The 27,565-nt window shown below is 36.6% G+C and overlaps 1 protein-coding gene across 13 annotated transcripts in view; it reads right to left on the bottom strand.

Moving 5' to 3' along the window:
• Window positions 1-27,565, bottom strand: part of PTPRK (protein tyrosine phosphatase receptor type K) — a 554,769-nt gene that overhangs the window by 217,126 nt on the left and 310,078 nt on the right. For all 13 annotated transcript variants that reach the window (XM_032407893.1, XM_032407895.1, XM_032407898.1 and 10 more), the window contains exon 7: window positions 207-500. In XM_032407893.1, the coding sequence (XP_032263784.1) occupies window positions 207-500 (294 nt within the window). The remainder of the gene's footprint in view (window positions 1-206; window positions 501-27,565) is intronic.

Genomic DNA, 27,565 nt, shown 5'->3' with positions numbered 1-27,565 from the left:
ATCATAATACTGAATAATAACAGAGAAACATATTGCTCTTAAATCAGTCCAATTATGACATAAAGCTACAATTTACCGAATTCAATGGAATTCTTAGGGTGACTACATCATGTGCAAAATAATTAGAACATCTAATGGTGCATGTACACTATATGCCTAATGCTCGATCCCTTCACGAGGCAGAGTGGCCTGCCATTCAGTCTTACCTGCACATTTGGTTCTGGTAATTAGTGGAGGTCCTGGGAGCCCCGTTCCACCTTCACCAGGTCTTGTAAGTAGAACATGGATCTCGTATTCAGTATCTGGGTCCAAATGCCATAATTTATAAGTTGGAGCATTGACTGCATGCGTTTCTGTCCAGGATCCTGATGTCATTCGATACTCCACTTCTTTCAGAATAATGGGACCATCACCAATGATGGAGTTGGCATTTAGCTGAATCAGCAAATATGTAGGCCCAACACCGAGCAGCTGAGGAGGAGCAATGGGTCTTGGTGGTTCTAGGAGAGATGAAGGTGCAACCTAATTAGTTAAAAATCCAAAAGACTAAATAAAATACAAAAATATATTAATGTGTCTCAAAGCTGAAAGGTTTAATGAATAATTTACTTAGGAGTACATAATAAATACTTAAGGAAAACGAGAACATGAGTGATCTGCAAACTGTACTTTTAAAAAGCAATACTTTCACTGATGGGACATGACCCTTTTTACCACAAGTTTTCTTTTATTAAAAACACGTCTCTCCAGGAGATAAACTTGTACAGGCACAGTAACCAAGGGAAATAAAGGAAAATATTTAAAGATGGATAGCTCTGATTAGCTACTAACAGAGTACAGTTGATCTTTGACATTCTCGAGGTCCTAAGGCCTCTACAAATCTCCAAATTAATGAATATTGTTATAACTCCTTATTTCACTCATGAAATACAGCAAAGCAGTGGTTTTGGTTTTGCTTTGTTTTTCACTTCTGCGGAGTTCCTGCAGATGAGAAAAAGAGGAAGGAACAGCAAACCTGAACTTAGAAGCTGATGCCAAGTGCTGACTTGTTTCTACACACCCACCACAGAATATAAGAAATTAAAATTCACACCGAGGTAAAATCACAAGTCATTACATATCACTAGCCTTTGGGAGTAGCATGTGATAAGGCAATGAATCAAACATTAAATTCAAATGTCAAAGGTACACTAAGAAACTTTGGCAAACATTATTGTAATGTTTGAACTTACAGAAACAATGAAAGATGAATTAGGGTCCCCCCCCCATTTATTTTTCATTTAACAATGATGTAGCTGAATTTGATACTGGACTTTATGAAGGATTCCACCGCTCTAGCTCTGTCCATGTGGTCTGTCCACAGGGAATCCTATGTCATGAAGATGCTCTAATTAGTACATTGTGATCAGATTCTTCTTTGAATCTCTTGAACAACACTTCTCAGGGAAGCCAAAAGACTTTAAAATAAAGTGTTAATCTTCATAAAGTGGTAACTGCCCAAATATTGTTTTAAAGCCTTGTGTGCTCATATGTAGAATTTAAGAAACAATGAACATATAGGAAGGGGGAAAAAAGAGAGGGAGGCAAATCATAAGAGACTCTTAACTGTAGAGAACAAACAGGGTTGCTGGAGGGGAGGTGGGCGGGGGATGGGCTAGTGGGTGACAGGTATTAGGAGGGCCCTTGTGATGAGCACTAGGTGTTATATGTAAGTGATGAGTCACTAAATTCTACTCCTGAAACCAGTATTACACCATATGTTAACTAACCAGAATTTAAATAAAAACTTGAAACAAAAAAATAGGGGTAACTGTTGGCAAGGTAAGAAATATATAGTAACTTTCTGTATTTTCTGTTCAATCTTCATATAAACCTAAAATCTAAGAAATAAAGTTGATTAATTATTTTTAAATGTGTGTGTTTTAAGAGTTAAAGCAAATTATATGAAAGAAATTTTTTTAAGATTTTTTTTTTTAAAGATTTTATATATTTATTTGACAGAGAGAGACACAGCGAGAGAGGGAACACAAGCAGGGGGAGTGGGAGAAGCAGGCTTCCTGCTGACAGGGAGCCCAGTGCGGGGCTTGATCCCAGGACCCTGGGACCATGACCTGAGCCAAAGGCAGACGTTTAACGACTGAGCCACCCAGGTGCCCCTTTAAGATTTTATTTTTAAGTAATCTCTACACCCAATGTGGGGCTCAAACTCACAACCCTAAGATCAAGATCGCACACTCCACCAACTGAACCAGCCGGGTACCCTGCAGGAAAGCTATTAAATGCAACCACACATCGCTTCCTCCTTCCCCTCAGTAGGGCTGGACTGGAGAAGATGAAGATAGAAGGAAATTATGAAAAGACAGCCAATATCTTTCAAACTGGATTTTCTATTTTAATGGCAACACATACTTGGAATAATATACAATGCAAAAAACAAAAACAATAACAAAAACAAAACAAAACCAAAAAACCCCTCATAGACAGGTTTTACCTTCTGGCACAGGTTTAAATGAAGCAAGGGTTTTCAGCTGTAGCCCAGGATTTGCTTTTAAACCCTAAGAGTATAAAAAAGTACAGTTTCCATTTTATGAACCCCTGAGTTACAAACATCCCTAACATAAGGAATAAGACTAGCTGGCCTAGATCTCTAACCATACTAAAGTCACTTTCCATAATGTTCCTCCAAAATTCATGACACATATTTACTGAGTAAACTACTAATTGTTAGTCCGTTCTATACATTGGTTATTCATATAAGATGGGAAGGGAGACATAGCAACAATAAATCAACAAGTTCATTATTTTAAAATGAGACTTACGTAGAGAACAGATACAACGGTATTGTAATAGCATCGTATGGTGAGAGACGGTCGCTACACTCGGGGTGAGCAGAGCATAAAGTGCAGTAGAGACTTGTGGAATCACGACTTTGTATGCCTGACAGTGAGGCAGCATCGTGTGCCAACTATGCTCAAATAAAAATTAAAAAATTGAAAAAATCACAACATGGGTGGATATGCCTACTGAGTAACACCGATTTTCTTTTTTTTCTATCCAAAAATATTTGAGGCATGTTAAGTTAGTCCCATCAGTAATCAGGGCTCATTATTACAACAGCTTTCAAACTCCTTATCGGTAGAACCATAGGAGCTTGCGCTTTCATGATGCGCATGTTTCAAGTGAAAACAAAACTAAGATTATATAAGATAATGTATGTAGTATATAAAATTTACATGTGGAATTATTTCTATCTCTATGAAAAAAGCAGTTCTTAACACCTGATTTACAAACTTTACAGTATCTGTTCTTTATGATTTAAGAATCGTTTCAACAATAAGAGTCACAATTGTGTAGAGGGCGAACTCTTCCAAGTTTCACAACGGACTTCAACTGAGAAGCTACTCACAAAATAAGAAGTTTAAATAAAACCAAAATAGCTTGGAATTTTCATTTATCTGCTAAAGAAAGACAAAGCTCGACATTTCATATCATGAAATTTTACCCACTAAACTAATGACTTGTATATTTCAAGTTTACAAAAGTCTTAGTAGACAGAAAGAGAAAGTTGATATATTTTCTAAACCTTGAACTAAAATGAAACTGAATAGAGAAATGAGCATAATGGAAGAAATGCAAATATCTTCCCAGACTATCTCAATGCTGCACATATTTTAAGAAGCAGTCTGTACTTTGCAAATAAACTGAGTTGCTTCATATGTGCAATGTTTGTTTTCATTCCAGATGGCTCATATATTGACTAATTTAAGTTAAGTAGTAAATGAAGCTAAATCCACAGCTTACTAGGGTTCTAACCCAAAGCCGCAATGCCTCACATACATCACAGCGAAACGACAACCTGAAGAGGTCTCATATTTAACATGTTGGAGTGATTTGTCAAATGAATTATGAATAACAAAACTTGGTTAATCAAAAAATTTACGAGTATTCTGAAACCTGAACTAATAACTGTATATTGAATAATAAATCTCATCCACCCAAATTCTGTACATCAGTGCTGTGGAAAATAAGAAGCAAACAGAGGAGGAGAGCAGAAGGGAGAGAAACGAGAGGGAAAAAAGCGACAACAAAACATATTATTAGAAACAAGTGAAAAAGTAAAGCATAATATTCCTTCTGTCATTTCTATCTTTAAGGAAATGACATGTAAAAGAAAATGAAATTTGAAGTCAGGAGAGTCTAGGTTCACAAAATGCACACATGAATAGCTGGGTAAATGTGAACGTGTTATTTAACTTCTTGACATTACAATTTCTTCATTGGTGAACCAGGCATTATTTCAAGAATTGTTAAAGACTTTACATTCCTAATGTGACAACAAGCCCCATATTGGCTGTTATTTTGCTTTGTTCTTCCAGAGAGCATATAAATTTTAAAACCAAAAATTAATATTCATCACCAGTGTTTTGTGTACATGAAGAAATGACTTTGATATAATCAGATGCTTAGCCTAAAGAAGGGTAATAATTCACCCTGATCACTTTTACATCTCACTTGCTATGGTCAAACAAACAAAAGGGGTAGTCCGGTCATCAAAGCAGTAGCTCAAATTTGGAACTGTGACAATGTTCAGAGAGACTTAGAAGCATATACCTTGATTAACAGCATGACTAGAAGTGAAATCTAGCATTAATGACACTAATATACCACTACATATTAATTTTTTTTATGTTGGAAGTAAAGAGTAGCCTCATATTAGCATATGTATTTTGTTTTTAGGCCCTTGAGAACAAGGAGGCTTATTTATAAAATCTCTATTCATTTCAATAAATTATGCATGAATTTTAATCAGCTAGCAAATGAACAAGTAATTGTTCTGCAGCAATATTAATATTCTTCATAACTTAATACACTATCAGACCCAGAGGTGTGGTGCGAATAAATCCCAATTGTACACTAGGTATCAGCTGAAGCATGCAATCCCCAAAATACAGGATAAACTTTGCCAATGTTACCAATTAACTTTCAATTAATGACTTACATTCATTATTCTAGATCTAAAACCTATTATACCATCATAATTGTACATTCAAATTCCTTTATTTATTTTAGTTCAGAAAATTTCAGAAAGTGCCTTGAAATCAAGGTAAGTCATTATGAAACTATATCCTCACCTAATTATTCCTATTACAACGCTTTTTACAAACATGTGTCATTTATTAACATTTGGCTAATTAATAAAATGCAAAATCAGAACTAGAAGCCACAAAGCCAGAAAAAAGTCAGTTAACGAAGTAAACATCAAGGCAAATGGCACTTCTACATTCATCTTTCCAAATAAATAAATCAAATGCCTCTCAGTCCTATTGCCTTCCAAACTGTTTTATTTACTTGTCAAAGAAGCCTTGACTAAAAGTTTCTCAAGATTAGCACTCTCACCATGAAAGCAGGCAATGGAACTGCACTTGTCCCTTATGGCCACTGTAACAAATTGTCACTACCTGGATGGCTTAAAACAACAGAAATTTACTCTCTCATGGTTCTGGAGGCCAGACATTCAAAATCAGTATCACTGGGTCAAAATCAAGGTGGCACCAGGCCATACTTCCTCCAAGTGACTAGGGAAGAATGAGTTCCTTTCCTTTTCCAACATCTGCTGGCTGTGGGTATTCTTTCCTTGGCTTGTGGCCACATCACTCCGATCTCATGGCTCACACTGCCTTCTCTTCTCCCTGTTGTCAAATCTCCCTCGACCTCCTAACTTAAGACCACCTGTGACTGCACTCAGGGTCCACACCAATAACCCAAGATCCCGTATCAAGACCCCCAACTTAATCACATCCTCAAAGACCATTTTTCTGGATAAGGCAACAGTCATGGGTTCCAAGGATGAGGACTTGTGATCTTTGGGGCCATTTCTCAGTTCACCACAGACACATACTATGATCTTATCCTTCTTCCTGGGCAATATCTCAGCTCTATCTTTTCTCCAGTTGTTTAGAAGCCCGTGAGTGGAAAATACTTCGCCTAGGAGAGTCTAAAAGTCTAACAGAAAATACTTCTCCTAGAAAAGTCTAATAGTTCCAAGCAATGGAAATTATAAGGAGCAAATAATTTATCTACACTGTCTTTTTTCACTATTTATATTTTTAAGTAAAAAAAAATAAAGATGAACATTATTACTTCTAATGGCTACCGGAGTGAATGTTCCCTTACCATATCTAAATTCCTGTAAAAATCAATATTAGACTGTTTGCCTTGGAGATAGATATTTTATTTACTATCACTCATTTTCTTAAATGAATGGATCACTTCAAAATCAATGTTATTCTATTTCTTTATCATTCCCCTCTTCAAAATTCTGATCCAGTTCCAGTTAAAAAAGAAAATTCAGTAGTTCATGTTTCATGTTGTTTAATTTTCTTCCTCTCACCTATTAAAATGCTGAAGTAAAGGGGGACAGACAGTAGAGACTGTGAGCAGAAAGAATGACATCAGTGCACCAAATAATTCAAGCATTTATTTATCAGCTACCCATCATAATTTTAAATCATTTCAAATTATACCCCAAAAGGATAACAGCGTAATTTAATGGTACTTGAGTGCTTCAAGAAACTTGAAATAGTAACACTGATGAATAAGAAGATGACCTTTCTTGCCATAAGAAATGGAAAGCAAGGTATGGATAATTAGAAGCACTTTCTTTGGGCATTTAATATCATATGTATGACAACATAATTTGTTTAATTTTTCCTTAGATGTTGAAACATGAAGTACACATCTGAAAATTTTCAGATTCATGGAACAAGGTTTCTCCCAGACCTACATTTTATGAACTGCATTGCAGATGTACTTATGAGAAAAGTAATAGTTCTTTAATGATTTCACTCTGACTTCTCTGATACTTCAGATTTCCAGTCCTAATAAATTTCTTAAGGAGCCAAATATCTCTCCATTCACTCTTCTGGCTATTATCTCATATTCTTTTGCTCATATCAATGATACAATTAGTAAATTCTATAAATTATCTTTCAGATAAATTACTATTTCAATTATGTTTAGAATTTGTGCATTGATAGTTTTTTTTAAGCAAAATGATCTTAAAATTTAATATGGTAAGTCCTTTTTTAAAGCCAACAATCCAGTTGATGGATACTTTTTCCAAGTCATATCATTCAGGTGGCTCCGAAGCTTGACCTCATCAAATAAAGTTAATACTAAGACATCACACAGTTTGGATGTTGTTAAACCTGAGGTTCCTATGCCAGCACCTAGACCAAGTATCAATCAGAAGGAGCTACAGTCATCTATTATCATCTCCCTGAAAATTAGATAAGTGTTAGCGTATACTTAGAGTAGACTATGGAAAGAGTGTGCACTGTGACCCACTGTCCACACTCAGAATATTTCACATACAAGAAAACTTCTGAGAACCATGAAATAAATACACATGACTTCTGTTAAGCATGTAGAAATACTTCAAATGAGAAAAAAATTTTGATTGAATAGCAAAGCTCTCATTTAGTGATATATAGGTTTGTTTATACTACGTATTTTTAAAAAGATTTATTATTTATTTTAGGGGGAGGGAGAGAGAGAGAGAGAGCACGGTGGGGAGGGGCAGAGGGAGAGATTGAAACTCAAATAGACTCCGCACTGAGTGTGAAGCCCCACGACCTGGAGATCACGACCTGAGCTGAAACCAAGAGTCAGTCACCCAACTGACTGTGCCACCCAGGTGTCCCTGTGCTATGTATTTTTTAACATGAATAACTATGTAGAGCTAAACAGGAGTTTCTTCATTCCCTCCCAGTGGCTCTTCCTTAAAGGCAGTTGCTCAAATGACTGAGGAGTGCTAATGGCTTTGAGTGGGCTGAGAAAAGATAACTTAGATTATGAAATGCACAGGACGGTCCCACAAAATGAAGAATTCTCCAGTCCAAAACTCCAAGAGCCTCCACTGGAGAAACACCACGACAATGTTAAAAATAACCTCAGCAATCTGTGGCTTAACCTTACCTAAAATTATATCACTTACTTATCCATTTCTCAAAAGGGCAATGGAGCAAAAACTTGAAGAAGAGGTTGCAAACCCTGAACAGGTGATCATGTATCCACACAGGCTTGACCATGGTTAATGAGGCATAGCTAAATGGCATTTCACAATACAGCTTGCTTACAGGCAAGTGAACTGACAATGTTTTTGGAAAACAATCTACCAATATAATATCACAAAATAAAGATGTGTTTAAAAAGTAAAGTAATCCCACTTCTGGGAATTTAATGTAAGGGGAAAATTTAAATCTTTGTTTGGAAGAGCAAAAAAGTAAACCGTCAAAATATTCAACAATAGGAAAATAGAGACACAAATTATGGCATATCTATCTGTTCAATAGAATTTCACACAAACTTCAAGAACTCAAGTTGTTAAATTTATATAACACCTGTCAGGGGATATTTAAATATTTAAGTCTATTAGAGATTGCATTTTAAAAAGGATATCCCTAGGGTAGAAAAAATGAAAACCACCAACCATCACCACCAGAAGGAAATACACCAAAAAGCTACTAGTAGTGATTGGGGAACTTTGAGACCATGAGTGGTTTTACTTTTTCTTTTATCTCTGCTTTCCAATAAAATTTGTAATGTGCTCATAAAACGTTCTCATCATTACATTCTCAGTATTTATCAGTGTCTAACTAAGTTCGAAAATATCATTAGAGAATGAATGGCTGGCTCAATAACACCTTGAAAAAAAATAAGTGGTCCATGCCACTATAAGAAAAAACAATCTATACAAATTCTATCTATTCCATACAAGAAAGTACAGACTACAACTTCAGTGTGAGAGTCATCATTTGGAGATGGCAGGAGTAAAACTTTGTATATTTGTTTATTAATTTGTTTAATTTGTTTTCAGATGATGAAACTAAGTCCTCCAAATGTAAGATTTACCACCTTGAGCTCTGAACCATGTGGGTAGCGGACCGCCCTGACATTGATACACAGCACCTACAAAATGTTACTATTTAATTAAAGGAGTTAGTTGACTGGAACAAAAGAACATTTTCTAAGCAATTGCTTAGTAACCAAGTGGCACCAAATGATTTATCCAGCTTGCAAAAAAATAAATAAATAAAGGGCTTAGCTACAGATATATAATAATTCTTAGCCTTTTAGTCAAATCAGATCAATATATTTTTAAAAGGATTTTTCATGTGAAGAAAAGGTACTTATATATTTTAAAATCTGAATATACAATATTGCTTAGAAATGTTATCAAAATATACAACTGCACTAATATCAGAATACACCAAGAACTTGAGTTTCTTGAACAGAATTTAATTCAGGGTAGAACTCTTCATATTAAACAGCCATTTTGTCTTTCAATCCCTGTGTGATATGTATTCATTTTTTTTAAAACTGCAAGATCTGTAGAATTACAGTATTTAATCTCAATGACATGGCTCTTTCCTGCTGCCTAAAGTGCTGGAATAAGAAGAATCATTTCAGCAACGAAACCACAAATTTTGCATACTGAATTTTATCTCCTATGCACTACCATGGCATTTTATTCATCTTGATTTGAAAACACTGCTGCAATAACTTTATTACCTGCTTGAAATAAAAAGGCGCAGCAGCTGCACACTATTTTAGATCTGCCAGCAGAAAGTAAAAATAAGGTTAAGTTCATATTTAGGGGATATGAAAAGGTGAAGGAATTTTGAAAAGTGAAGTTTATTTGCTTTTTAACCCATATAATATAACTGTGAGCTGACTATGAATTTTTCTCTCATTCTGTCCAAAATCTAGACTCTGCCTCATTAATATCTATGCAATTAATTGGTTCAGAATTATGAATTATTGCAGTAATTGAACAACTTTACAAAAGCCCCCTTCAGTCCCACAATCCATATGGCAGCAAACCACATATGTTATGATAAAAATTATGGATCCCTTTGATTGAGTCAGAAGCTAATACAGCAGATTTCTCTTATGGCCAGTGAATCCCTTATTTCAGCTCCGTCAGAGCTAGAACTGTTCATGCATTTAGAGGAAAGAACATCTAGTTGATTCCAAGAATAATAATCAGGTAAGTAGTAAAACTGGAAAAGCCTTCAACTCTGGTTCCCTCAAGTCTAGGGCCATAAATGACATAGTAATCATATCACCATCTCATTAGTCACCTTTATGAGGTAGGATAATTATGTCTCTCTCTCTCTCTCTCTCTCTCTATATATATATATATATATATAGACACACACACATTTTTAAGAGAAAGGAGGCAACTGCATTTGTCAATGACAATAACAGGGTAAATATGCCTAGGTTATACAAGCTATTATACCATTCTAGGTTATAGGCCAAAGGATTTAGAGTATTACCATTTATATTCATTTTACATTAATATGAACTAAGATACAATGGCTGACTCCAGTAAACCAAGAGGTAGCAATTAAAAGAAAAAAACTCCATTGCATAATCTCTATAATGAGATTATGATACTTCAGTCTATCTACACACAAAGGTACACACATGTATACATGTATATGTACATGTATATATAATCTGTTTAATGTAATTGAAAAAAGTATTATTTAAAAATATCCTGGGGTGCCTGGGTAGCTCAGTCAGTTAAGCATCTGCCTTTGGCTCAGGTCATGATCCTGGGGTCCTGGGATGGAGCCCTGTGACTGGCTCCCGGCTCAGCGGGGAGCCTGCTTTTCCCTCTCCCTCTGCTGCTCCCCCTGCTGTGCTCTCTCTCTCAAATAAATAAAATCTCTAAAAAATAAAGAAATAAAAATAAAAATATCCTGACTCTTCCACAGTTAGAATATAAAAACATGGAAAAATCTCATGAGCCTAAATTTCAAATTTTAAGGTACTTTAACACTATGCAATTAGAAGAATTTTCCAACATCTAATTGTAACCAAACACAATCTACGTTTGCCAGCTTGATCCCTGGGTCTAAATATTATGTTGCGTAGTTCCCAGAGTATACCTCTTTGGTTAGGTTTATTCTGAGGTATCTTATGGTTTTTGGTGCTATTGTAAATGGAATCATTTCTCTAATTTCTCTTTCTACAGTTGCATTGTTAGTGTGTAAGAAAGCAACTGATTTCTGTGCATTGATTTTGTATCCTGCCACATTACTGAATTGCTAGTAATTTGCGGGTGGAATCTTGTGGGTTTTCCCCATAAAGTATAATGAAAGAAATTGAAGAAGACACAAAAAGACGGAAAAACACTCCATGCTCATGGATCGGAAGAATAAACATTGTTAAAATGTTTATGCTACCCAGAGCAATCTATACCTTCAATGCCATCCCAATCAAAATTTCAATGACATTTTTCAAAGTGCTGGAACAAACAATCCTAAAATTTGTATGGAATCGGAAAAGACCCCAAATCGCCAAGGAAATGTTGAAAAAAGAAAAAAAGCTGGGGGCATCACGTTGCCCTATTTCAAGCTATATTACAAACCAGTGATCACCAAGACAGCATGGTACTGGCACAAAAACAGACATATAGACCAATGGAACAGAATAGAGAATCCAGATATGGACCCTCAACTCTATGGTCAAATAATCTTCGACAAAGCAGGAAAAATATGCAATGGAAAAAAGAGAGTCTCTTCAATAAATGGTGCTGGCAAAATTGGACAGCTACATGCAGAAGAATGAAACTCGACCATTCTCTAACACCATACACAAAAATAAACTCAAAATGGATGAAAGACCTCAATGTGAGACAGGAATCCATCAAAATCCTGGAGGAGAACATAGGCAGTGACTTCTTCAACACTGGCCAGAGCAACTTCTTTCAAGATACATCTCCAAAGGCTAGTGAAATAAAAGCAAAAACGAACCTTTGGGACTTCATCAAGATAAAAAGCTTCTGCACAGCAAAGGAAACAGTCAACAAAACAAAGAGGCAACCCACAGAATGGGAGAAGATATTTGCAAATGACACTACAGATAAAGGGCTGGTATCCAAGATCTATAAAGAACTTCTCAAGCTCAACACCCAAAAAACAAATAATCAAGTCAAAAAATGGGCAGAAGACATGAAAAGACACTTCTCCAAAGAAGACATACAAATGGCTAACAGACACATGAAAAAATGTTCATCATCATTAGCCATCAGGGAAATTCAAATCAAAACCACATTGAGATACTACCTTATACCAGTTAGAATGGCAAAAATTGACAAGGCAAGAAACAACAGATGTTGGAGAGGTTGGGGAGAAAGAGGAACCCTCTTACACTGTTGGTGGGAATGCAAGTTGGTACAGCCACTTTGGAAAACAGTGTGGAGGTGCCTCAGAAAATTAAAAATAGAGCTACCCTATGACCCAGCAATTGCACTACTGGGTATTTACCCCAAAGACACAGATGCAGTGAAAAGAAGGGCCATATGCACCCCAATGTTCATAGCAGCAATTTCCGCAATAGCCAAACTGTGGAAAGAGCCGAGATGCCCTTCAACAGATGAATGGATAAAGAAGATGTGGTCCATATATACAATGGAATACTACTCAGGCATCAGAAAGAATGAATATCTAACTTTTATACCAACATGGGGGGGACTGGAGGAGATTATGCTAAGTGAAATAAGTCAAGCAGAGAAAGTCAATTATCATATGGTTTCACTTATTTATGGAACATAAGGAATAGCATGGAGGATATTAGGAGAAGGAAGGGAAAAATGAAATGGGGGGAAAATCGGAGTGGGAGATGAACCATGAGAGACTATGGACTCTGAGAAACAAACTGAAGGTTCTAGAGGGGAGGGGGGCGGGGGGATGGGTTAGCCTGGTGATGGGTATTAAGGAGGGCATGTACTGCATGGAGCACTGGGTGTTATACGAAAACAACGAATCATGGATCACTACATCAAAAAATAATGATGTATTGTATGGTGACTAACATAACATAATAAAATAAAATAAAAATAAAAAATAAAAAAATATTATGTTGCATTGACTATTTATAACATAACACATAATAAGCACATGTTCACTATGAATATGTACTTTGTAATTATTCCAAGTCAATTCAAGACAATGCATGGAGTTTTCATGCATATGTAGCCAGCAACAGATGGCCATGCAACTAATGACTTGGCACAGTAATGGAATCAGGAGATACTATTCAATGATCCTCATTCCCAGGCATGTAAAATCCAAGACTTTACTTACCCCAAGTTAATCAGGAGAATTATTATTTACCTATTATTTTTACATGACTCTGGAGGGTACAGAATGGCCATCTTTTAGCTAGGCATATCCTTCTATGTACACAAGTGCTCCATTAACATTTTTTTTAAAAAAAATAATTTGTGATGACATAGTAAAAACAATTGAATAAGACTTCAGTCATATAGATAATGTTTCTAGATAATAGGCTTTATATCTGCACTACTAACCGCAGAGCAGTCATAATTTTAGGATGCTTTTCTGTTCAAAAAGCATAAATCTTCAGAGATTTTAAAGATCTTCATAGCAAAGAAACTATGTCATTAGCTTAAACAGATGCAACTCAGTTTTGTAATGTAAGGGTTTCCAATACAGATTTATTCCAAAGGACAAATGATACAGGTTAGCAATTACAGAGCATTTCCTCAATTTTGAGATAAAACAAAACAAAAAACAATTATGTGCCCTACTGTGTTAGATGTCCTTGATTAAATCAGGGGATAGAGAACTTTTAATGTGAAATGAGTTCAGCAGATGCAGTCAGTGACTCTAGAGCAACTCTCCCTGATGGTCACCAGGTAAGAATCAGGCAATCTGAACAGGGTTAGAGGACCGATTTCTGTGCATTTCTATTCAAGTCTCTGAACTAAGAAAAGCAGGTTTCTACAGGTAACTTGAGAGTGTACAGGCATAATGACGAGAAAAAAAAAAAAGCAATGCTGTAAAAATAGAGCCATCAATGTGGTCACTATAATTACAAGGACTTCTGAATACCTATTTTAATCATATAGTTCTATTAGCCTTCCTTTAGGGGGCAAAATACCTGTCTCCAATAGTTAAAGTGCCATCAAAAATAAAACCACCACACCTAGTTTTATCATCAAATGGAAATAGGTAGACAAGAATAATTATAGACCTCTCTGATAAAGTAACAAGATGGTGACACTTTAAAGATATTTAACCATGTAAATGGTTACCAGCCAAAGGACATCTTACACTGGTGTGACAGCTCAACCAGAAAGAGATCTTTGATTTTCATTCCTTTCGACCACCCCTATTTCCACGCCATAATGGGGTATCTGGGTATTCAGAATATCAAAATAAATTATACTATATAAAACATAAAATATTGGAAGTCAGCCCAAGTTGTGAACCATCAGTGCACAGAAAGAAAAACTTTCCAGAATAGTAAAATAAAGTGTGTCAAGACCATCAGTAACGCAATTATACAGCGAAGGGGCTGGGCTCTTCTTTCGCAGCTAATGCTACTAAATGGCAAGAAACTTCACTATTCTACTTTGACTAAATATCATGCCTTTTAAAAATAAGGACATGAAATGGCTACTGACCTAGACTGTTCATATATTCTTTCTGTGAAGTTCAAATTTTCCATCCTTCTGCAACATTAGCCAGATAACTGAAAATTTGCTAGGGGAGAAAATAATGCGTAAAATGTGCATTTTCATGGACACTGAAGAATCTTGTAAACATTACTTTCAACAGTGGATTAAAGACAACTAAGAATTGGGTAAGGAAATCTATTTTAAGTATTATAAAGAGGAGAAAAAAAGTACGCTACTTTCACATAAATTTTCATAAAATGACACATGTATTGAAGTTGATAACTGAGAGATCTCCCTATTGTACCTGAAGGGCACCATTTCTTGTTCCGACACCATATACTTTTATTTTCAAATATACATGTTTTGTCTACATTCAAGTTTTAAATTAAGAGTTTGACATTGGGCAAAGGTTAAGGAGATTAGTTTAGAAATTAATCATAGAGGTATACCAGATATATTACTCCTATAAGGCATAATGATGTGTTTTAAATGTAAAAGCTCTAATTTGGGCCTGGATTATTTCTTTAAAGAGAGAGAAAGAGAGCACAAGCAGGGCGGTGGGGGGTGGGGGGGAGTGGGGACAGAGGGAGAGATAATCTTTTTTTTTTTTAAGATTTATTTTATTTATTTATTTGGGGGGGCAGAGGGAGAGGATCTTAAACAGACTCTGCACTGAGCATGGAGCGCCAGGGCTCGATCCCATGACCCCAAGATCATGAGCGCAGCAGAAATCAAGAGTGGGACACTCAACCGACTGAGGCATCTTGCAGAGAATCTTAAATACGCTCCACGTCCAATGCGAGCCCAATGTGGGGCTTGATCTCACAACCCTGAGATCATGACCTGAGCTGAAATCAAAAGTCCAATGCTGGGGTGCCTGGGTGGCTCAGTCGGTTAAGCGTCTGCCTTCGGCTCGGGTCATGCTCCCAGGGTCCTGGGATCGAGCCCCACATCGGGCTCCCTGTTCCACTCCCCCTGCTTGTGTTCCCTCTCTCACTGTCTCTCTCTCTGTCAAATAAATAAAATCTTTAAAAAAAAAAAAAAAAAAAGTCCAATGCTTAACTAACTGAGCCACTCAGGCGCCCAGGCCTGGGTATTTTTAATATTGTTTCAAAAGTTAATTTTAATATACAAATGCACATCATATTAAATAGATACTTTACTGATTGTAAATTTAAATTCTCTTTATAAATTCAAATGCCAATTATGTGGTGAGGAAAAGGTCAAGCCTGCATTCCTTAAGCCATGATGCCAGCAACTTTTCTTGAGGTTTATTTATGTATTTTTTTTTCTTTCTCTCTTTAGTTACCAAGCACCTAGAAGGTAAGAATTCTGCATTGTCTTTTTTTTTTTAATAAAGATTTTATTTATTTATTTGAGAGAGAGAATGAGATAGAGTATGAGAGGGGGGAGGGTCAGAGGGAGAAGCAGACTCCCCGCCGAGCAGGGAGCCCGATGTGGGACTCGATCCCGGGACTCCCGGATCATGACCTGAGCCGAAGGCAGTCGCTTAACCGACTGAGCCACCCAGGCGCCCGACATTATTTGTCTTTGAGTTTGTTTTCAGTGCTTGGCATATTAGGCAATCAATCAACGGTTGCTGAATGAATGCATTTATGAACAAATGAAAGAATGAACATAAGAAGATAATTAAAAACGGAAGGTAGGATAATATGTAGTGTTGTGAGGATATGCGAATTAGAATTCTCATTCTTCAAGTTGGACTATATATTAATATAACAAATTGTTAAAAATAACTCTGCATGCCACCACCTGCTAAACCCGAACATTAGCGACCCTATTACGCGGAAATTTCACTTCCAGGTATAGGCTCCCCTCAAAACGAGTACATCTGTTCCACAAAAGTCATGTACCAGAATATTCAAATACCATTTTTATAAATAGCTCAAGGTGAAAACAAACTGCATGCCTAGCATCAGCAAAATGAATAAATTGTGGTATAGTCCCCAGATACAATATGTTGCAACGATTGTCAAAAGATCCACATGCAACAATATGAATGAGTTTCACTCTCATTCAGCTTAATGTAGGAGAGGGAAGCCAGACAAACTATAGAAATCCACTGGCCTAAGTTATTCATTACTGTTAGAAGCCAGCCGCAGTGGTCACCCTGAGGGAGTGGGGAGAGTGACTGGAAGAGAGTGAGGTGGGCTAGCAATATTCTATTTTTTAAAAATATTTATTTGTTTGTTTGTTTATTTATTGAGAGAATGTGTGTGCATGCAGGGAGGGGGCAGAGGGAGAGAAATCCTTAAGCATATTCCTCGCTGCGCAGAGCCTGATGCAGGGTTCAATCCAGGACCCTGAGATCATGACCTGAGCAGAAACCAAGAGTCTGAAGCTCAACCGACTGGGCCAACCCTAGGTGCCCCAATATTCTACTTTTGATGTGCATTGTTGGTATACTTAGTTTGTGAAAATTTATCAAGCTATACATTTATCAAGCTATATTTTTTAATGTACAGTGTTGTGTATATCTCACTATACTTTAATAAGAAATTATAGAGAAGGAGAAAGAGAACTGTGTATCTAATTGGTCCAAATCTCCTCCTCACAAACACACCCCCACCACACAACTCAGGGACCATTAATACAATGTGAATCTCATCCTAACTGAGATTTAAAAATTTAAGGCAGTACCTATGGCAAAATCCAATTTAGTCAGTTTCTCTTGACAATACCTAAATCACTGAAAAAGACTAATTTATATGTTTTTCCTTCTACACTTTATTGCATCAGCTCTTTTGACTTCTAAAATTTTAGAATATCTGTCTTCAAAAAAAGCAAGAAGGATGTCTATCTGCAAAAGTTTGGGCATTAAAATCTTCCTGCCTTTGGGGTCAAATTCATCTTGGGGGGAATAGTTGAGTTCCACAGTCACCTCTGGATATTAAGTATATTATGAGGTCAGTCCATCATATAAGGGCATCAAGTAAACTTCCTTTCTGCTTTGTAACTATAAGTTCTTGGGAAGTATTTATTTGAATTCATTTATATATGAATATTATTTTTGCACAGTTCATACATTTTCCATAGCATCTATCATAATTTCGTTTTATTTAACATTAGTCTGGAACCATGCCAGTTTTAGGTCATTAGTGTCTTGACATTATTTAAACTGTCAGTTCACAGAAAAACTCTGTGAGTTCACCTCATAACATCTCTCTAGATTTTTAACTCAGCTAGGAAACATGGAAATGGAGCTACTCTGCAAGTGAGTTGTTTGAAAAAAGGAACTTGGCCCATGGTTTGGCTTTCAACATAAAGAGTCTGAGTACATCCCTACCTTGAATATAAAAATAGAGTTAATGAAGGAGAAAACTTCCTCCAGAGCATACATTTGAAGTTTTCTAATCCTATTACAACCAAGCTGAAATAAATAAGATAACAGAGGTAATCTGCAAAGAAAGGAAAATAAAAATAAAAAATAAGCCAGAGAGTTTGAGATATTCATGTGACCTGATCAGAGATGGTTGGACCACAGAAAAGCCCACCTTGCTAAGGGCAGTCCAGGGGACTGTCTGAAGTTGTTAATATTCATGTGAAATTAACAGTAAATGTGGATGGACGTTTTTTTGATTACCAAACACTGTGAGACCAGTAAGAGGACAGGCTATTGAATTCTGAATGATTTTTCCCCCCACAATCAGGGAAGCTTTGGAATCCAAACAACCATATGATATTATTAAAGACATGTTAAATATTTCCAAAGTTTTTGTGGAGATACGGAAGCAATTTATAATTCTCGGGATAAAATCCAAGAAGAATGCTCAGGGAAGAGGAATATCAGAAGAGTTTCTTAGCTTTTCAAAACCACCCATGTGCCAGTTATCTAGATTTTAACAAAACCTTGCTAAGCTTGCTGGAATCTAAGTTGAGTAAGCATGTACATTTGCTTGTGTGAGCACGTTTCTGTTAGTATGTCAGAATCTGGGAAAGCGATGTGTGGGAACCATTGTTTTTTTAAAGATCCCGTATTTAATTTAAAGAGGGTTATACATCCCCTGCTCCTCTATTGAGAACCACTGCTATAATATGGTAGGTTATATAAAACAATAAAAATAAATAAAATGGTAGGTTATAGCTATAATGTTACTTTTGTCAGGGCAGGATGTAGTTAATAACAGTAGCCAAGCAACTTAAAGGAAATGTACTGTTTCTAAAATGACAATTGAATAATCACAGTTACATAGTAGTTAGAATGACTGAAACAAGAAAACTCACAAGTCTGTTTCTTATTGATATCTATCTAAGTCTTGCTTCAAGTAGTATTTTTCTAAATACCACTATGTAAATTCAGTTAGTTTATGTACTACATAATGTTACCGTGGTGTGGTAAAAGAAAGAGTATGAGCTCTAGAGTCAGACTTGGGTTATAATCTGGGGCCAGCCCCTTAGGGCCACGTGGTTTGAGCAACTTTACCTACCAGCCTCAGGTTCCCTGGGGGTAAATTGGGGATATTAAGAGTTGTCATGAAACTAGAGAAGTAATGTATGTAAACCTTCTATCACAGTGCCTCGCACATTGTAAATGTATTATAATGGGTGCTCTTTTTTTATTACAACTTACACTAAACATTTATATTTTGTTTTACTTAATTTATATTTACTAGAAATAATAAATGTTTTAATCATGTCCATTATGCCCCATTATAGCAGTTACTAAAATAAGCTGATGAGTTAGTGCTCTAGCTACCTTCATCACCAACATATATGGAAAGTATGGAAATTTTAATCATAAAATTTGAGAGGAAAACCAGGTCTTTAGGGACATGCCTTGCTTATTGACATATTTCATTTAAAAGAAAAAGCATATTGGGGCACCTGGGTGGCTCAATTGGTTAAGCGTCCAAGTCTTGGTTTCAACTCAGGTCATGATCTCGTGGTTGTGGGGTCACGTCCGGCTCTGAGCTTCAGCTTCTCTCTCCCTCTCCCTCCCACACTCACTCACTCTCTCTCTCAAATAAATAAATATTAAAAAGAAAAGAAAATCCATATTTCCAGATCATTTTTTAATTTCTGTCTTGCTATTAACTAAATCTGGAAAAGTTCCACTTTATTTGGAAATGGAAGGAAGAGGAGTAAACAGATTGCTTACCCATCGAGGAAAGAAAGTAGAAGAGAGGAAGGAACTAATATCAGGTAAAAGGAGACATTGTACACTGTTATAACTTCAAGACTAGATATTCCCATAGCTACATACAGAATTATAAGACCCTAAAGATCATGTCTTCTCATTTTTATTAGCAACAAATACAATGATTAACCTATAATAACTGCTCAAAAATGTTAATAAAGTCAGTGAAAAAATTAAGAGTGCTTTTATGTTTATAATAAAACAATTTTGTTATTTAAAGTGAATTGAAAAGAAATGAGAGGGGAAGGGTAAAACTGATATATTTTTTAAATTTTTTATTGTTATTGTTATGTTAATCACCATACATTACAACATTAGTTGTTTTTTTTTTTTTCATCATTGGAGGGGGCATACATCATTAGTTTTTGATGTAGTGTTCCATGATTCATTGTTTGTGCATAACACCCAGTGCTCCATGCAGAACATGCCCTCTTTAATACCCATCACCAGGCTAACCCATCCTCCCATCCCCCTCCCCTCTAGAACCCTCAGTTTGTTTTTCAGAGTCCATCGTCTCTCATGGTTCGTCTCCCCCTCCGATTTCCCCCCCTTCATTCTTCCCCTCCTGCTATCTTCTTCTTTTTTTTTTTCTTAACATATATTGCATCATTTGTTTCAGAGGTACAGATCCGTGATTCAACAGTCTTGCACAATTCACAGCGCTCACCATAGCACATATCCTCCCCAGTGTCTATCACCCAGCCACCCCATCCCTCACACCCCACCCCCCACTCCAGCAACCCTCAGTTTGTTTCCTGAGATTAAGAATTCCTCATATCAGTGAGGTCATATGATACATGTCTTTCTCTGATTGACTTATTTCGCTCAGCATAACACCCTCCAGTTCCAGCCACGTCGTTGCAAATGACAAGATCTCATTCCTTTTGATGGCTGCATAATATTCCATTGTATATATATGCCACATCTTCTTTATCCATTCCTCTGTCAATGGACATCTTGGCTCTTTCCACAGTTTGGCTATTGTGGATATTGCTGCTATAAACACTGGGGTGCACATACCCCTTCGGATCCCTACATTTGTATCTTCGGGGTAAATACCCAGTAGTGCAATTGCTGGGTCGTAGGGTAGCTCTATTTTCAACTTTTTGAGGAACCTCCATACTGTTTTCCAGAGTGGTTGCACCAGCTTGCATTCCCAGCAACAGTGTAGGAGGGTTCCCCTTTCTCTGCATCCCCGCCAACATCTGCCGTTTCCTGACTTGTTAATTTTAGCCATTCTGACTGGTGTGAGGTGGTATCTCATTGAGGTTTTGATTTGGATTTCCCTGATGCCGAGCGATGTTGAGCATGTTTTCATGTGTCTGTTGGCCATTTGGATGTCTTCTTTGGAAAAATGTCTATTCATGTCTTCTGCCCATTTCTTGATTGAATTCTTTGTTCTTGGGTGTTGAGTTTGATGAGTTCTTTATAGATTTTGGATACTAGCCCTTTATCTGATATGTCATTTGCAAATATCTTCTCCCATTCTGTCAGTTGTTTTTTGGTTTTGTTGACTGTTTCTTTCGCTGTACATAAGCTTTTTATCTTGATGAAGTCCCAATAGTTCATTTTTGCCCTTGCTTCCCTTGCCTTTGGTGATATTTCTAGGAAGAACTTGCTGCAGCTGAGGTTGAAGAGGTTGCTGCCTGTGTTCTCCTTTAGGATTTTGATGGACTCCTGTCTCACATTTAGGTCTTTCAACCATTTGGAGTCTATTTTCGTGTGTGTGGTGTAAGGAAATGGTCCAGGTTCATTCTTCTGCATGTGGCTGTCCAATTTTCCCAACACCATCTGTTGAAGAGACTGTCTTTTTTCCATTGGACATTCTTTCCTGCTTTGTCAAAGATGAGTTGACCACAGAGTTGAGGGTCCATTTCTGGGCTCTCTATTCTGTTCCATTGATCTATGTGTCTGTTTTTGTGCCAGTACCATACTGTCTTGATGATGACAGCTTTGTAATAGAGCTGGAAGAAAACTGATGATATTTAAAACAAACTCTATTTTATTTCAGTATTTCAGATACATTCCCTTATAAGAATCAAAAAAAAAGAAAACACATACACATTTAGCAAGAGGGCACACTTTCATAACCCAGCAGGAAGACATGTGTTGCTAATAATAAAAGATATTCATAAAAACAACTTCAGTTATATTCAGTCAAGGCATGGGCAAGAACAAAATGTTTTATTTTCAGTACCCAAAGAAGATTATCAGTATCAATTGCTTAAACCCATTATAAATAAACAAGATACTTTCAAAATATAGGCAAGTAAGGCAAGAAAAGAGAAAATTTATAGTATTGGATATTTTAAAAAAAGTAATTATTATAAACTTTTTATAATCATCTCAAGAGTAATTTCATTTAACACCTTAGGTTCAAGATGGTGATAGGTCACTAAAATATTGCCCAACACATTTTTATGAGATGAATTCAATTATAATTGTTGCAACTATTCCAGCCACAATTTAGACATAGAATCCAATTATCCATTTCATTTTCGTTTATACCTCATGGGCTAGATCATTTATCATGTTTCATGATAATGATCAGAAGACACATGGAAAGTGATTTCTGGAGGTAACAAATTACCTACCATATTAGCATAGCTTACAAGATCCTGTCAACAACTACTATGCATAAATATGAGGTAATTAAATTTACAATGTGCAGGAGTGTTTGATATGCTACTTGCTTCCTTCGCAGCTGCCAAAAATCTGGGTTGCTAAATGCAGCAAACCGTTTGGTTGCAAATCAGGAACCATTATGCCCCAGAATGCCAACAGGTAGCCAGTATGCAGTGGCTCAAGATGCTGAGACGCATCTTTTATCACCTGGTATTATTACTTGTCACCAAACTATCCATCATTACTGCAGAGACAGGTTGGAATGAAAGTCCTGGACCTTCACATTACTGCTCCTTGAACTCTGTCTCATCCATCTTTTGCATCATTCCTGATTCACAACTAAGTACCCTCTCCTGGCTGCAAAACCAAGTGTGAACTTGTAATACCTTTAACCCACAGTGCTTCTCTAATAGTAATTGATTTCTCTTTATTATGGAGCCACTGCTCAGAAAAGACTCATGCTTGCTTGCTGATGCCCAAAGATGCTTTTTAAAAGACCCAAGTTACAGAATTCCAATAGTTGTAGGAAATGGTATTGTTTAGTTTCATTTTGTTTTGTAAGTTAGGCTTCAAAATTGCACTAGAATTTCAATTTTATTAATATGTAAAACTCAGAAATACAAACAGATAAAGACAGACACAGATGCCTCTGCATGCAAAGGTATAAACACTGAAAAGGAAAGATAGCTTAACATGTGTACAAATGCAGTATTTCAGTCTGAAATCTATTAATCAATGTCAAATATGTTGGATAGTCAAAACCAGAACTTTAAGGTACTTGGTATGTTGAAACTGCAAAAAATGTGTTTATCCTTAAAACAACACAAACAAAAGAGAACGATTTAAAGTTAGATACATTAATGTTTGTGAAAACTGCCTTTTAAAAAATAAATCTCTCACACCCATTTTTTTTCCTTCTTCACCAACTGCTAAGAGAACCTTCAAAAATGATACCAGTTACATAGTGGTTGGCATGCCATAAACTATCCAAGACTAAAGGGTTTTAATTCTGCTCCATCTGAATGCTGCTATAAAAGTTTAATAAATCAAAATGATCAAAATGTTCCCAGTGGCAGATTGGGATTCGGTTTCCCATTCAAATTCTCTTTAATATATGGCTTCTCTGACATCTTCCATTTCTGCCGTCTACGTTGAATCCCAAACACCCTGCTTTTCATCATTACCATGCATCAACCAGTCTGGTCATGGTAACTACTTTTTAACGCTCCTGCACAATACAAAGAAATGTCATACCTGGTGGGGGTTTTAAGATAGGAAAATTACAGCAGATGAGAACTCTTTATCTACCTGTAAGTAAATATTTTTAAACCACCTGCTGCAGTGAATGACATTCTTTCAGGAATGAGAAATGCTGCTGGCCAGAAGTCTTAGAAAGAAAATCCCCCTCCTTCCAATGTTTTTAAAAATTGATGTAAGAAAAAGGTGTGTCTAGGAGCGTTATTATCAGGGGCAATCAAATTCTGAAGAGCAGAGAGAGTAAAGTCTTTAGAAAGCTTGCCTTATTTCTATGAAGTACAAAGTTTTTACATGCAAGAGGAAAAAGAATTTCGCTTAGCCTCAAATCCAATCAGAAATCTACACTGAACCAGCAGGAAAAAAAAAATTTACACATGATGTGTTTTACATGTGTTTTTATATGTGGATAACGTCAGGAATAAAGAAAAAAAGACATCTTTAAACAGGGTTCTCTTTCTAAATTTTCCATGTAATTGAATACATCTGCTTTTATCCTAAGTTGAATAAGAAAAACTATAAAAATATTGGCTAAAGGCTATGAAATGGGAGCTTACAAAATACACAAGTGTTTCTGAATTAAACTTATTATTTAATTCATCTTGTGTACACCCTACAATTAGTCAAAACCTTTCCCCGCATGCCTAAAGATTTTAAAACGGTCTCTCTAGTAACACAACCAAAAGCTTACAACTGAAATTATGACCTACGCTGTTAAATAAGTTTTTCTACAAGTCTTCTATTTCTGTCTATACCGTATATTTCACCTAGTATCCCAGGCTGACCTCTCTTCTGCTGTCATCATCTCTCACCCTTGACTTGCTCTTTGCACCAAATACTCCCTCAAAGATACCTCACCATCTCAAGCTCTTATGGTTTTTAGAGCCCCCTAAACTAACTCCCTGGAATTTTACCATCCTCCAAATCATGTCCCATCCTGGTTTTCTGAGACAGATAGGAAGACATGAGTAACCTACTTCAAAACCCCCAGAAGTCCTCAAAGCAGATTACAAAATGTATGTATATTTCTTAGTCTGGATTCAAATTCCTCCACAATTGGGCCTCAAAGTGCACCTTCAGGCTCATCTCAGACTTTTCCCCTGGAAAACACCATGCTATACTCAACACTGTCCACAAGAACATGTGTTTTCCCACGCCCTCTGCTTGAAATTCCTTTTCCTTATCTTCAACTATCAAGATCCCGCCCCTCCACCAATGCTACGATGAAACTGCCTACCAAAGGCAATTAATGAGGCTGTCCTCCTCTGCTCTACACATTAAGTCCAGGCCTTTCATAAGGCATTCTACAATCCATGTTCTTTTTGTTTTTTCGACAACAATTATTTGATTATATCTGCTGGGTGTTGGCCGTGGTGCTGGCCACAGAGACACAATAATGAATGAGCAAAGGGAATAGTCCTTGACTTTGCCAAACTAGTGACAGAGGCAGATGTTAGGAACGCAGATACATTTTGAATACTGATGAAGAAACACTTCAGGCAGAAAAAGCAGAGGTCCTAAGGTAGAAGACAGCATGCTGTATTAAAGCAAATGAAAGCAAGCCAGTGCTGCTAGAGTTTGGTGAGCAAAGGAGCGTCTCATGAAAGACTGAAGAGGAGGGCAGAACCAGATGAAGGTGGGCCTTGGACCCTGTGATGAGATATCTAGAACTTATGCTACATGAACAAAAAGCCATCAGAACCTGGGGGAGCACAGTCTTACTTTGTGTAGTTTAAGCAGTCTGTCAAGGGAATACTGACTTGAAGGAGGCAAGTGCTGATGTGGGCAGAGCAGTGAGGAGGCCTTTTAAAGAAGAAGGTGTCACAATAAAAGTGGTGGCAGTGAAGTTAAAGAAAGTGCTGGGCACCCAGAGGATATGTAATAAAATTCAGATGAATGAAATAGTCAATTAATATATGTATTTCTGTGGACTGTATCTCACTCCACAATGCAAAGATATTCGAGACTACTGTCTTGTACAAATATTTGTTCTGCACATACTAACAGAAGGAATTACATAAAGATCTTTTGAAACCTTAGAGCTAAATAATTTTGGAGAAAACATCTGTAAAACAAAATTGATAATTCTCTCCTGTTCTCAAAAAGAACTATCATTTGGCCTTCAGGTATTTTGGAAAAAAACTGAGAAGAAACTAGAATGAAATAAGAATGTAACACGTATGTTTGAGAAAAAAAAGAAGCGCAGGTGGAGGGAACAAGAAATACAAAGGCCCTGAGGCAGGAGGATGCTCGAAGAGTCCGTATGTCTGCTGTGGATTAAGGACGGAGGTGAGTGATAGGAAATAAATTTTGAGTGACACTCAGGGGATATTTCATTTAAGACTTTTTGTACCAGGAAAGAGCTGTGATTTCTTTTCTCCCTTAATGTGAAGGGAAGCTGTTGGAGGAGTGACATGGTAACATGAGCACAGCAATGGTTTCCTCCATATGTATTTGAAGATGAAAGAAAATGCCAATGGCAATTAGGAAAATGTAAATAACCATGTGGGTAAAATTTCTTTCTAACAAGGGAACAGGTAACTATTCATTCGTTGTTTGTTTGTTTGTTTTAACACAACGACAGATTCTGTGCCGAAACCACTAAATCCGATTCCAAATTGTGTAATACTGCAGAAAGACAGCAAAATATTTTCTTAGTTTAAGGCTCAGAAAGAGAAAATGGAGAGTAAAACAAAGTTAACTCCCAAATTATATCCTAAATTTAGAAGCAACCCCTTCCTTATACCTGGTAAGAGACGAGAACATCTGTAAGCCATGATTTCCCGCAAAACAAACAGCCGAACTTAGATAAAGCTATATAAGGAGAGGTTGTCATGGATTTATGTGTTAAGAAAAACTGCCCACATTTTGCCACAATTATTTAGTCTCTGTCCAGTTCTCAGTCCTCAAACCTCACTTTTAACACCAAAATGGACAACTTTTCCTTTTTTGTAAAAGCTAGTAACTATGAAGTAAACACAATCCATGCTGAGGACTAACAAAATATAAATGTTTACCTGTTCTTATTTGTGTTGACTTGACGATTGTTTTTCATTCTTTCTAGACTAAATGCTCCTTAGAAAAGCAAATAACATGATTTATATTACCCCAGACGGAAAGAAAAGTGATTTCTGCAGTAATATGATAACACTTCGTTGAACAAGTTGGTTTTGACTGATTTACCGAACATTTGAAGTCTACCTAACATTTTGTGAATGTTTTCTGTTTGCTGTGTATTTCTTACTTTGTATTCTTAGTAAGTCAGGCTCCTGATGACATTTTACTAGGAAGCAGAATGTGTGTCAGCTAGCTTTTAAAAAGGATGTGAACATCTCAATGGTAAACAGTTTATTCTAACTGTAAAAAGCTAAACACGAAAACTCACCCACCTGTCAGTCATACACTGGTAAGGGGAGCATATTACTCTTGACTCTCTCGGAAATGAAGTCCTGGGAGAGTAGAACAGACTCAAGAACTTAAACTAATGAAGTAATGTCCCGCATCCCTCCACAACACTTATCCTGCCATCTTTACTCATTGTACCGCTAACAATACTATGAGTTTTAGCTCTCTGTCTCACTGATTGATTTCAATCTGTCAGCTACAGAGCTTCTGTTTAATTAACATTCTGTAAGACTCTAACCGTACAACATTATTTACCAAAACAGTGCTTAATAAAGGGCTTTAATGTAATAGCTCCTTAGGTATGGTATTTTTTATTTGTTAGAGGATCTTACTTTTTTTTTTCCTATAGAATTAGAAATGTGACCAAAATCAAAGATCTGTGCCAAAATACTCGATGATTTGACCTTTTCCTATAAAATTAATTAGATTAAAATTGCTTGAGAGCTGGAATGATGTCTTCTGTCTCTTTGCAATCTCTGGTGCCTCTTACTTAACCATTTTAAGTACTCAACAAAGGCTGCTTGCTGATTTTCCAATGAAGTTGCAAACTGACTTCATTGCTTCCTTTTTGGTTTGGGGTAAGGGAAGGAAAAATAGTCAGCAGGGAGGGGAATATAAATTAT

The sequence above is a fragment of the Phoca vitulina genome, unplaced genomic scaffold, assembly GCF_004348235.1.
Source record: "Phoca vitulina isolate PV1807 unplaced genomic scaffold, GSC_HSeal_1.0 scaffold9, whole genome shotgun sequence".
In the NCBI taxonomy this organism is placed as follows: domain Eukaryota; kingdom Metazoa; phylum Chordata; class Mammalia; order Carnivora; family Phocidae; genus Phoca; species Phoca vitulina.
The sequence above is the reverse complement of the archived record's forward strand: the minus strand, read 5'-3'. Positions and strand labels throughout refer to the sequence as shown.